The sequence below is a fragment of the Podarcis cretensis genome, assembly GCF_951804945.1.
Source record: "Podarcis cretensis genome assembly, chromosome: 3".
Taxonomy (NCBI): domain Eukaryota; kingdom Metazoa; phylum Chordata; class Lepidosauria; order Squamata; family Lacertidae; genus Podarcis; species Podarcis cretensis.
The window spans coordinates 81,863,940-81,877,478 of NC_137172.1; the positions used below are offsets into that span (position 1 = coordinate 81,863,940).

At 41.3% G+C, this 13,539-nt stretch overlaps 1 protein-coding gene across 1 annotated transcript; it reads left to right on the forward strand.

The window, feature by feature from the left end:
- On the forward strand, positions 1-13,382 carry UBE2J1 (ubiquitin conjugating enzyme E2 J1). The gene is made up of 8 exons (XM_079970562.1): positions 1-220; positions 6,772-6,845; positions 7,092-7,223; positions 8,795-8,879; positions 9,393-9,498; positions 10,058-10,187; positions 10,623-10,757; positions 12,376-13,382. The coding sequence occupies exons 1-8, from the start codon at positions 190-192 to the stop codon at positions 12,637-12,639; spliced, it is 957 nt and encodes a 318-aa protein (XP_079826688.1). The 5' UTR covers positions 1-189; the 3' UTR covers positions 12,640-13,382.
- The last annotated feature ends 157 nt before the right edge of the window (positions 13,383-13,539 follow it).

The window sequence follows — 13,539 nt, forward strand, 5'->3', positions numbered from 1 at the left end:
CGGGCGGGCGGCTGCCTCCTCCTCCTCCTCCTCCTCCGCCTCCCGCCCCTTCCACGGTCTGGCCTCGCCGCCGGCGTTGCTGTTCTCCGCCCGGCCGAAGGAACAAGCCTTACGTGGCCGCGGCGGAGTCCGGGAAGGGACGGGCGAAGGAGGGCGGGAGAGGGAAGAGGCATCGCGGGCGCCGCCGCCATGGAGACTCGCTACAACCTCAAAAGCCCCGGTGAGTTGGGGGGAAGGAGCGGAGCGGTGGGAGAATTGCCAGGGGCTGCTTCTTCTTCTTCTTCAAGGGAAGGGGGCCCGAGACGGTCCTTTCGTGGCCTTCCCTGGGAGATGGCACTGCGGGGGTTGGGATCCAGCATCACGCGAGCCCCTGGTTCGGATGCTCGGCTAGGCCAAGGCCCCCGGCTCTCTCCCCGGCCTCCTCCGTGCGCTGCCGCAAAGTGCCTGGCAGGAGGAGTGGAGGGCGGCGGGGGGGGGAAGTCATTTTGCTTTATGTATTATTATGGTTATGGCCCCTCAGTGGGTGCTGCTCTTGCGCTTCTTGGGCGATGCTTCAGCCCAAGGGAGACGTTTCTCTCGCCTCCTTCAGTTTCGATTCCCCAAGAGGGTGACGAGGAAACGGCTTGGAAAACAGAGGTTATTCGTGTCACTGGGGTGGAGGGAAGGTTGTTATTGTTGTTTTGTCTTTCATTTGCTCAGGGTTGCGGGGCTCCCCCCCCCCACCCACAGCTCATCTCTTGTGGCTCCATAAGAATCCTCTGCGTCTATTTTGGATCAAGCATATTTCCGGTTCTTCTGGCACACGTGTACCTAACACTCATCTCCATATAAGCTTGCAGTGTGTGTGTGTTTTCTTGCCTGAAGGATGCTTGTTCTTAAATTATTATTTTTTTTAAATCGGGGGATGGGGCAGGAAAAAACTCCACACCATCACACTGTCAGTTCACATGACCAAATTGGTATGCAGGTTGAGTTGTTCTGTTTGTCTTTTGGTACATATACAGGAAGCTGTCTTCTACTGAGTCAGAACATTGGTCCCATATAGCTCAGCAGTATCTACACTGGCTGGCAGCTGCTCTGCCAGATTTCAAATAGGGGCCTCTCCCATCCCTACCTAGGGATCTTAGGGATTGAACCAGGAACCTTCTCTGTGCAAAGGAGATGCTAGTCTGTTTAGTTACCTGTGAAAGGTGTTTAACTCTAGCTGCATACACAACACATTTATAGCACATTCTCTCCCTGCCCCCCCCCAAATCCTAGGAACTGTAGTTCATTAAGGTTGCTAAGAATGACAGCTTTCTGAGGTGTGTACACAGCCTCAGTTCACATGTAATTTTGCCAGTGCAGTGTTATGAAAAGCTGTTTGAGCAGAGACATGGTAAATGAACACCTGAAGAAACAATCACAAGATCACTTAAGTATGTGGCAACCGCTATAGTCACAATTGATGTTGATAATGTGGAATTTGGTCAGACTCCAGCAGTGGTTGCCAGCCTTTTTGAGCCTGTGGACACATTTGCAGACTTGAGAAACTGTTATGGGCACCACACATGCACCACAACCATACAGAAACATGTGCACTCATACTCTCCCCACCCCATCCCACTCCCGACAGCAATTAGGCTTGAAAAAATGTTTTGACTCCCCCTTCCTCTAAGTCTAATTGGGGGGAAGCAATCTTCCTGGAGAGTGCAGCTGGCAAGGCAAGAGTTAATTGTCCCTCCCCAGCTTCAAGATCATGCCCAGTCAAGTCATGACTAGACTTGAAAAAGGCATTCTGTTGACTATAATAGAATATATATTTCAAGTGAAATAGCAACAGGGATGGGGATTTAGCATGGGGGTCCATACTTGTGGAGGGTTTATTCTTCTTTCCCCAGTTATATTATATTATTGCCCCCCAATAAGAAAAAATTGGTGGGGGAACCTGGACCTTGTAGGCACTGGCAAAGGCTTCTGCAGGTGCACCCATGAGTTCAATGATGGTGACTCATGCTCTAGTGTATTATATAATGGATACATTGTGAATACTGAAGCTCCACACAATGGACACAACTAATTGCAACCTGGAAAGTAGCCATTTTGAAACTTTATTTATGTACTTCTAGTACAAGATGTAGTACATTTTGATTTGCTAAATATTACCTGGCCAACATGGAAGTGGGAAGATTTTGAGTAGAAAACCATCCAAAGGGAAAGAGAGATGAACCTCCTATATGCAGCCACTTGTTTGTCTTTCCCTTAGATTGCAGCCTTTATGACTGTATTTTGTTATAGAAAAAAACTGCAAGACAAACACATGTGACCAATCATCACATGCAGTTTGGCTAGTGGGCCTTTTGAGCTTGTGGTAGCTGAGGCTTTGGTTAGTATGAGCTGTCTTTGGCTTCCCTGCCATAGGCTCATACTCCCATACATAGGCTCATAGGAAAAGCTGCTGCTCAGCATGTGCTGAGCTCAGATCTGATTAGCTTTTGTACTCAATCCCCACTGTGATTTTTAAGACTGTTTGTGCCTGCATGGAAATAGCTGATATAGACTGAGCTTAGCAGCTGCCGGATTTCACATGAACCTTTGAGCCAAGGTGGTGGTAGGTTCTTTCTAGTCTGACTGAAAGAAAAGATTATATGCTGCTACCATAGGCCTAGAATATTGTTTCAAATGAACCCTCTGTTTGGATATCCTTTATGCACTCGCTGCCTTCAGTGTATCCAGTACTTTATGAAGTGTATGTTGCAAGGAAGTCTGCAGTCACACAGTTCTCAAAAGTTATCAGAACACCCACAATTTGTGGTAGCATGGAGGACCACAAAGCTTATTTAAATCATGATGCTTTCTGGGTGACAAATGAATGCATTTGAGACATACCTGAAAATGTAATGGCATTTTGTATCTGAAATGGGTTTTTAATGTTTAGTATACCAGAGGTAGGGAACCCTGACTGACTTAAGGTCATTGCTTTCAGTGGGTCTACTCTGAATAAGACATGATTGGATGCAACATTCTGGTGTCTGGAAGACAGTGGGTGTTGCTAGAAACAAGAGTGGGCAAAGCAAGGGATGTGATTCTTAACTTTTTACAGTAGGCTGCATTCCATTCCCAAAACAGTCAGAAATTTCTACTCATGCAACTCTCCTCATCCTTCATCCAGGCATGAGGCAGTATCACAGCTCACAGACACATTCCAGCCATGCGAAAGCTCTCAAGGAGAGTGCAGAGCAGTGGTGACTGTGGGCTGGGGAAAGTCCTGAGAACTGGACAGAGAGGCCTGGTGGGTCACATTCAGCCTCTTGCCAGAAATATTGGAAGTACCTAAGTACAATTTTTTTAAAAAATGAACTCTTCTGCAATACAGCCTTCACAGTCAGTGCTCATTCCTCTACATGGTTCTCTGCATTTAATATACCCTACACAGTTACCAAGGAATATGGTAAGTCCTGCACTGAAGGCAGCCCTGTTTAGGAAAGCTTTTAATGTTTAACAGACTATTGTATTTTAATATTTTGTTGGAAGCTGCCCAGAGTGGCTGGGAAACCCAGCCAGATGGGCGGGGTATAAATAATTTATTATTATTATTATTATTATTATTATTATTAAACACAGTTAATTCTGAGTAATTGCACAGAGGATTCCTTTGTGACTAGCTCCAGAGTAGACACTATACAGAGTAGAATGCAAAGTTGCATTCTTGTCCTTCACAGTTCAGATGTGATTAGGCACATCACTTTTCATACATATAGATTACTGTTTAAAGGATAGCTCAGTGCAAATATCTTCCTTGCCCCCAGCAATTACGGTAATTGGAATTGTTCTCTTCCCCTGTATACCCAACTCAGTCAAGGTAGGACAGAATAATGAAAGAATGGAACATTTCAAGGGAGATGTAAGAATAGAGACAAAGAGTAGACATACTTTTTTTAAAGCTGAATATAAATTTCATGCCTGCAAGTCATAAGAGTATTAGTCAAAGTCACTATTGAATAAATGTATTTCAGGGTTATTTTGCAGATTTATAGAAATGTGTATACTATACTTTGTTTCAGGCTTAAGATGGTGATAAAGGAAGATATTGCAGACTTAATTAGATTAGAACTATATTAGGTTACACTGGGGACGCAGGTGGCGCTGTGGGTAAAACCTAAGCGCGTAGGACTTGCCGATCACATGGTCGGCGGTTCGAATCCCCGCGGCGGGGTGCGCTCCCATCGTTCGGTCCCAGCGCCTGCCAACCTAGCAGTTCGAAAGCACCCCGGGTGCAAGTAGATAAATAGGGACCGCTTACCAGCGGGAAGGTAAACGGTGTTCCGTGTGCTGTGCTGGCTTGCCAGATGCAGCTTGTCATGCTGGCCACGTGACCCGGAAGTGTCTGCGGACAGCACTGGCTCCCGGCCTATAGAGTGAGATGAGCGCACAACCCTAGAGTCTGTCAAGACTGGCCCGTACGGGCATGGGTACCTTTACCTTTGCCTTTTTAGATTACACTGAAGCCTGCTGGGACAAAGAAGCAATAAATTATGGCAGCCACTTTGGAAATACAAAACTGCACTTAAATCTTGACTCACTAATCCCTTCAGAGTCAGAAATGAGAAGCAAAGAAAAACATGTGTCCTTGTGTTTAATAAATAAAATAATAAGAAATTTGTCTCTGTTTATACATATACACTGCATTAAACAGTCTGATAGGTAAATGGCCCAATGCTTGCTTAATATTTTTTTTCTCCACAAGAATGATAAAAGTATTATTTACTGCGTATTTTTAAAATCACGATACTGTTTTGGCATTGCGGGCTTGTCATCTGTTACAGGGGTCTAAAAGTAAAGGGACCCCTGACAGTTAAAGTCCAGTTGCAAACGACACTGGGGTTGCGGCGCTCATCTTGCTTTACAGGCCAAGGGAGCCGGCGTTTGTCCACTCCGCAGACAGTTTTTTCCGGGTCATGTGGCCAGCATTACTAAGCCGCTTCTGGCGCAACAGAACACCGGCACCAGAGCAGCGCACGGAAACACCCTTTACCTTCCCACTGGAGCCGTACCTATTAATCTACTTGCACTTTTTGGCGTGCTTTTGAACTGCTAAGTTGGCAGGAGCTGGGACCGAGTCATGGGAGCTCACCCCATTGCGGGTATTCAAACCGCCGATCTTTTGATCGGCAAGCCCAAAGCTCAGTGGTTGAGACTACAGCGCCACCATCGTCTAGGGATCTAGGGTGGAGCTAAAACTGCAATCCATCCTGATAGGGTCCTTCTAATCAAATGCTTGCCAATGGTTGGAGATAAAAGTACTCCAGTGAAATATAATAATGACCACTATCGAAATTTGTTTTCAAAGGATTGTGCCTGAGTCTTTATATTTGTTTAATGTATAATTTTAGGTGGCCTGTTAAAATTTCATATTTTGTAATCTATAAAATGAAGGTGGGAGTGTTTTTAATCCAGTAGGTGGCAGCCTCCTCTTTGAGGTGAAGTGACGTTCTGATGTTAGCAGTCCAACTTACATAAATTGTGAAAAGCAAAACGGTTCATCAGTATTGCTCAGAAGCTCTTGTCCTTGCCTTGCAAAGCCTGCTTCTTCCCTTGCCATTTCAAAAATTATTATATTAGAAATGTTATTATATACACTTATTTTAGTAGTAACTGAGTCTGGTGAATTGCATACTAAATCAGTGGCGCATGTCTACATGAATATGTGTTTGAAACAGAGGCATTAAATTAGAATCAAGATAAATCTGATGGATAATTATGGTTAAGATCCATACAACTTAGTTTGGTGTTCTACACTTACATCAGATTTTTTTTCAGGCCTCTTATTGCAGCCTCTCATTCCCACCCCTTTCTGTGAAAAGCTGCTGCTGAAGGTCAGCCGTTTGGCATAACATTTGAACTCAGACTAAAGGAGATATCAACAATCCCTTTATGCATAGATCCTCTTTAAGCACATGGCTTTTTAGATCCCGGAAAATTGCTTTGTTTTCTGTCACTTTGTACTGGCTATGTAACCTACTTTGATTTTACAAATGTACTTGGAAGCACCTTTCTCCTTAAAAAAAAAAAAAAAATCTTCCTTTGAGATACATACAAATATATTTACTGAAATAACAAACCTTCACATTTCTTCAGTTTTTCTCCTTTTTCAGATGGGTGACTGGACTTCAAAACACCTATTCTGTCTTACTGCCTTTCAATTGATATATTCTATAATTTCTTGCTATATTAAAACTTCCACCCCAGCCATCCCAAAGCAGCTGAGGCAGTATTCTCCACCACCTTGGGACGAGCGAGAGGCGCGGTTGGGCTGCCTCTCCCTTGAGGAGAAAGAAGCAGTCCGTTCGTGCCTCCCCCCGCCCCCTGGTCCCGAGGCAGCAGAGGCAGTTTCTGCTGCTGCCTGGAGACAGGCAAAGGGGACTTGTGAGGCTCAGCTGGGGGGCAGGAGTGCTTCTTTGAGCCATCTCACCCCCCCGCTGAGCAAGCCCCATGTCCCACCAGCGTGCTCAAGCCAGATAGACATGGGGCTTGTTGAAGCAGAGGGAAGAACAAAGTGTATTGTGTCTTGGTGATGCAGCTTGTTTCTCCCTCTGTAACAGTATGAGGGCAGACCATGATGTTGGTTTCACTAAGCGGTATATCGCTGCTGAAAGCACCACCTCTCCTGAGTTCCTCTGCCCCTAATACCGGTCCTGAGCAATATATAGATATATCACCTAGGCCTATTGGCTATAAGTTTTTGCTACTGAAATCACTTACTGTGGTTTTTTTCTTTTTCTTTTCTTTCAGCTGTAAAACGTTTAATGAAAGAAGCTGCAGAACTGAAGGATCCAACAGACCATTATCATGCACAGCCTTTAGAGGTTAGCATGTGGCCATTCTGATAAATAAATTCACAACAGCAATGCTTACCTTGACCAGTCTCTCTTTCATTGTATTTGCAGTTATTGTGAAAAGCACATTGAGCTGGTTTGACTATAACACTAAGCCCAAACCATGGCTTAGCATGAATATGTGAGGGCTCCCAGATCATGGCCTCTGTTCTCCCCCATCATGTCCTCCTGTTGCTATTATATTCAATGTATTTCTGTATATTTGGTTGCTTGTAGGACAATCTTTTTGAGTGGCATTTCACTGTCAGAGGTCCTCCAGATTCAGATTTTGATGGTGGAGTTTATCATGGAAGAATAGTACTACCACCAGAGTATCCTATGAAACCACCAAGTATTATTCTCTTAACGGTAAGATTGTTTCTCAGCCATTCATAACAGCATAAGCACTTGGTTAGATCTACATCAGAAATTTGGTCTCCTTAAACAATATTTTTAAAAAGGTGTAAGCAAATATAGACCCCTGATTTTTTGGCCTTTCTCTTTGTATCTAATTAGGCTAACTGGAACTTCACTTCTAGACTTTATGCAGGGAGTAGTAGAAAGGTTCCAAGAAAAAGGAGTTGTGTTCTGTTCTGAACTCTGCGAGGCATTTTGTTCAGGGTGTTTTGAGAAATGGAATGTTTTAAGTGATTTGGAGAAGGCTTGGCAACAGTAGAATATGCTCAGAACCACTCAGGATTTTTCTCCTATTTGTTTTGAGACTTTTAATAGTTACATTAAAAAAAAAAATATGTCCACTAGTCTTCAAAACATCACTACTGTTTTTTTGTTCAGTTTACTGTATAACTTAACAAAATTACTAGTTATGAATTTTGCACTATTCCTAATATTTGAAGCTGTTTTTCATTGCATGCACCATACATCAAAACAAGAAAAATGAAGGGGAGAGGTGGGGTGGATGTGTGCCTAATTGTGTTTAGTTGCTATGATTAATAACTGTAGGCTAGGACTGGATTACCTTGATATTTTGGTCAATAAATTAATCTGGAGGAGCATTTTGATGTGATTTAGAGCAGCCTATGTGACTGCAGTCCTATGTGACTGCAGTCCTGTTGGTTTTGCGGATTGTTCAGACAAACAGAGACACAACATGGACTGAAGATGGGATCTTGAGAGAATCTGCTGTATTCAAAGAACAACAAACTCTATCAGGGCCTGTTTTGGTTATCTATCTATCTATCTATCTATCTATCTATCTATCTCCCTATCTCCCGCCTATCTGGCTGGGTTTCCCCAGCCACTCTGGGTAGCTTACAACATATATAAAAACACAACAAAAATCAAATGTTAAAAAACAAAATTTCCTATACAAGCAACAAACAAACTAATAAATCAATAGAAAACAACAAGAACCACCAGTTTACAGTTATGCCCAAATTAAGATAACCACCAACTCCAACTAAACATTTAATGTAACACCAACCTGACAAAAACAAAACAGAGGAACGAAAATTAGAACCATTAAAACATTTTTGCCAGTTGCTGCAAACCAAGAGTTGTTCCAGCAATGTCCCGGTGGCCTCCCAGGAGCCTCTTTTAGCTGTTCAGGTGAGTCTGGGCTCTGCCCCCTATGCCAAGTGGAAATGGGCCTTGCAGCAGGGAGCGGTCTTCCTTCCAGAACTCATGTTTGTGCCAGTTCCTTTTTTAGAGGTGGTTTAGGTAAACCTTTGACTGTAGTTTCATCGATCTTTGAGAATACTCTGTTCTTTGAGCACGACTAAAACAATTCTGCTATAGCTGAGACTTCAAGTTTCTTTTCAGTAACATTCAATTACAGAATATTGACTGTACAATTGTACGGTATTCCAAAGATGCTGTACTCTCTTCAAACTAATTGACTCTTGACTTATGAAAATGGTTTGATTTACATAGTATTATTATTTTTTTATCTTTCTTTCTTTCTTATGTGCCCATTTAAGGCTAATGGCAGGTTTGAAGTGGGAAAGAAAATTTGCTTAAGCATCTCAGGACATCATCCTGAAACATGGCAACCATCATGGAGCAGTAAGTATCAGCTATTGTTGGCAGCAAAGGGCCTCAATACACAAGTACAGTGTTACCTTGGTTTTAGAACAGTCCTGTTCACGAACGATTTGGTTTACAAGCTCCGCAAAACCAGAAGTAGTGTCCTGGTTTGTGAACTTTTACCTTGGTCTAAGAACAGAATCTGTATGGTGGAAGATAGCAGTGGGAGGCCTCATTAGGGAAAGCATGCCTCGGTTTAAGAACAGTTTCGGTTAAAAACGGACTTCTGGAACGGATTAAGTTCGTAAACTGAGGTACCACTGTAAGATCGCTGTGCTACATTCAACAGCAGATCTTTCCTTTTAAATGTTATGTGACATTCCTGCTTCTCTTCAGGCATGTGTTAGACATTGGGGACAGGATTTAATATATTTTGCATTACCTTGGTCTTATTTTTTAAAAATTGCCTGTTATAAATTTGTATGTTAAGTAGTTTTCTCCCCCTCCCCTATTTAGTACTTAACCTGCACCCCTCTTCTTTTTTGATCACAGTAAGAACTGCATTGCTTGCTATTATTGGATTTATGCCAACGAAAGGGGAGGGAGCCATAGGGTCTCTAGACTATACCCCTGAGGAAAGAAGAGCACTTGCTAAGAAGTAAGGGTTTGTTTTTGTTTCTTGTGACAATTTTTTTTTATGTTGAATCTTATTTCTGAATCTTATTCCTATGTTCCTCTTCAGCTGGCTAGGTAAATCATATTATTTGCTCAGTGTATAATGCTCAGTATGTTACATTGCATTCATAAGCATATTTACTCAGAAGTTTGTCCCACTTTGCTCAGGATGGTCACCTTCATTTATTTTGTGCACTCTGTTCTTAGCTTAGAGGACAATCCTATGAATGCTTACACTGAACATCTGGATTTGCCTCTGAATAAACATGCAAAGGATCAGGTGTCAGCTATTCTTATTTTTGCATGTTCTTTATTAAATAAATACTTAAGCACAAAACATTTAGTCACTTTTGTTTACTTACCATAAATATGTTATTGTCAAGAATGCACCGTGGAGCTAATAGATGGCAAAATTTAATAGCAATTATGCTGGTAGATCTATGGTAGATGTTATAATTTCATACATGTGTAGATTCATTAAGAATGCTGGATATTTTGATCACTGTTGGTGGTTCAATTAAATTGGTGTATAAACTTTCCAGGTCTCAGGATTTCTATTGTGAAGGATGTGGATCACTTATGAAGGAAGCCCTCTTGCCATTAACATCTGGAAGTGCTTCAAGCCAAGCTGACAAAGAGGCTAAGGAACTTGCCAGGCAAATTAGTTTCAAGGTTGTTTAACTATTTGCTGTCCCCCCCCTCCCCAGTTAATTTGAATAGGACCATACCTAGAGTAGGTTGGTTGGTGCAGCTAGCCAGGTCACAGTTCACTTGGAAAGAATGGAGGCAGCAGTAGTTGATTGATTATGTGGTGGGTTGGCCATACTGCTATATTTAGGGCTTCACAGTTTCTTCGGTGGGTTTCAGAATTATTGGTTGTACTGTGCTTTGGCAACCAAATGATGTAAGCATCGCAGCTGAGGTCCAGAATTTCAGGCATAAATTGAGAAGACACTTGCCCTGGAAATAACATTGCACACAATGTGTGTGCACTTGTTTAATAACAATTGAATAAATAATGCTAGAGAAGAGAGAAGATGCATTATATAACATGCCTGATTAGAGTTTTTAACTGATGTACCATTTGTGCTGTTTTGTCCTTTTAAGGCTGAAGTTAACTCATCTAGGAAATCTGTTGCTGAACCTGCAGACTTATCGGGATTTAACCACTTGCCCAGTTCACCTGAACACCAACAAGAAAGTACAACTCCAGCATTCCAGGACACCACCCCCAATGAAGTGGTAGGTGTTTCATAAATCTGAGAAAAACAAATGACGGCAAAGACTTGGAAAATCCAAATAATATTGGTAGGATGTCACTTTAGAGCATTTTTAAAAGCTTATTAGCATTCCAATAAAACTACTATTGCTGAAGTCCTGTCACCTTCCTTTACTCATCTGTTGCCTTTTGTCACTGCAGCTCTATGCAGATTTACCTGAGAGTAAGTTCCTTTAAATTCAATGAAGTTTATATCTTGATAGACATAAGTAGGTTTTTACTGTGTATGGCTTTTCAGAGCTGTTGGCCCATAGAAAATCCTTTTCATCACTTACTTTAGTTCTGACCTTGCTTACTATATTATTTTAACTTTTCTATCAAAATCCAATTTAAACATCTTCGTAAGCTAAGGAGATATATATATAGAGAGAGAGAGAGAGAGAGAGAATATCCTGCCTTTTCGAATCTAAATGGTCCTTGTACAGAAGGTAATTTATTTGCAGCAGTGATATGGACTTGCCCCCAGAGCCACACTTGTTTTATCCCTAAGCCTGAGAGACTTATATAAACCAAAGCAAATAGAGGCCCTGCTCTTTAGTGATTTGCAGCTTTTATTCTATTAAATATGCTTATCATGTTCCTTTTTGTTTATAATCTCTCAAGTAAATTTGACTACATAAAGGGCAGTATTAATTCTGACCATTTTAAATAATTGTTTGCTTAATTATGACATATTAATATAGCCAAGAAGAGTGCTTATATAACCCATCCACTTTGGAAGTAACTGAGGCCTGGTATTGTGACAGGGCAGCTGCTTCCATGACTGCTGTGGATGCAATCTAAATTCACGGACAAATTGTAGACAAATCCCAGTTAAGCTTGTGTGTGTGTGGTGTGTGTGTGTTTTAAAGGTTGATGGAGCTGCAGATTGGTTTTTAAAAATCCTGTCAAATCGCGTCAGACCATCTGTTGCTTGGTGATGAGTATTTTCCAGCTATTTAGAAATACAGGCATGCTAATATTATGCAGATTTCCCCATCAATTTTCCTTCTGTCAGATTCTTACAGAGTTTGTGATTTGATTCCTGCCCCCCTGCAAGTTTCATAGTTATTGAGTGTATGGTTTGTCTTCTTAAGCATATCCATTTCACTCACCAGTAATATCAATTGTATTTTGTGCTGAGAAGAGGGGAAAGTCAATAATAGTTTGATTAAGCTCATTTTAGATGACTTTGTTTTCATCTAGCAGCTCACTAGTTTTATTCCATTTGTTGGGTCATCAGAATGAGTGACACGCATAAAACAAACTTCCACACTTCACACTATGTCATGGTTCAGCACAGGGATGGTCATGTTGGACTCCAACTCCCATCAGCCAGCATGTTCAGTGGTCAAGAGATTATGGGTACAACAGGCTAGCCACTCTTGGTTTAGCACGACATTCCAGTTCATGCACAACCCTGAACCAGTGTGATGTAGTGGGTAGAGGGTTGATCTAGGAACTGGGTGATCAGAGTTCAAATCCCCTTTCACCCATGAAGCTCACTAGGCAGCCTCAGTGAAGTTGCCAAGCTGCATTTTGTTTCCATTCCATGTTCCATTCCATTCTGTTCTATTAAAGCCAGAATCTTTATTTTTTTAGTCTGAAAATCAGACCAACTCAGCCAGCTCAAGTCAAGAACAACATAACCAGCCTGCATCAAATAATACTTCTATGAGCCCTCGCCAGCGGCGTGCACAGCAGAGAAGGGTGCCAACTTCAACCAACTTCAATCAGGTTCAGCAGCCAAGGGTCAACACAAACCACATGGGCTCAAATGCGCTGATTCTCCTCCTTGTTTTAGCACTGGCAGCTCTTATATTTAGGCGTATATATCTAGCCAATGAGTATATATTTGAATTATGAGTTTTGGTCATTTAAAAAAAAACTGTGACTTGAATTCTTTATTAAAATGTTCTGTGTTGGATATGTCATGAGGATTGTTTACATGAAATTACTTTTTGTATTTACTCACTTTACGTCTGAATTTAATGTATCATGAGGTACATTAATATCTGCAAGAAAAGCACACCTTGATATTGGTGTGAACATGGACTATTAATGATTAATACAAACTGAGCATATAACCTGAGAGGTGATGTACAGGACATATATCTGCATTAGCAGGATATTTAAGGAGTGAGAGGGCTGAATGCATCACTTGTGAGCTTTGGTGGGTAATTTTAACTGATAGACACATAAAATTGTGGTTTAATGCTATGTGGCAACATAAATAATTATTATTTTCAAGTGTGTCTATTAAAATTGCCTAAGAAAGAACTTCTTAAATTGAAGAGCAGGTATACTTGCATAGTAAATATTACAAAACTGAGCAGGGAGGGGAAGTTGTTGATATTTTGTAAGTACATTTATTTCCTACACAACAAATTTGGGGGGGGGGGAATCCCTTAAATTGTAGGGTTTTTATCCTCTGTGAAAAAGAGGGGCCAGAACGTTGTTTGCTTTTCTTTTTAGTTTTAATTTTCCAGAAATTAGGATAATCTTTTGTGAGGTTTGAATGTCATTTTCTAATATTCAATTGTGTATATTTTGCTTTTTTAAATTTGAAGATCCTGGAAATAGTTATAAATATGTAATATTTACCCAGAGCTTATTGACTGTGACTTATTCCAGAAATATATATAATGCATTGAGATGATTGTTTCATGGGCCCATCATTTAATGAAAAACTCATTAAAGCATTTTCAAAACCCATAAGCAAAAACAAGATATTTTAATCTAACATCATCTATGAAATCTACCTAG

What these genes read in the sequence shown, in the direction of transcription:
- UBE2J1 (XM_079970562.1), top strand. Translation starts at nt 190, where the DNA reads ATGGAGACTCGCTACAACCTCAAAAGCCCCG. An exon ending in ATCATGCACAGCCTTTAGAG is followed by an intron (nt 6,846 to 7,091) that starts GTTAGCATGTGG and finishes GGTTGCTTGTAG; the next exon opens with GACAATCTTTTTGAGTGGCA. An exon ending in CCAGGCAAATTAGTTTCAAG is followed by an intron (nt 10,188 to 10,622) that starts GTTGTTTAACTA and finishes TGTCCTTTTAAG; the next exon opens with GCTGAAGTTAACTCATCTAG.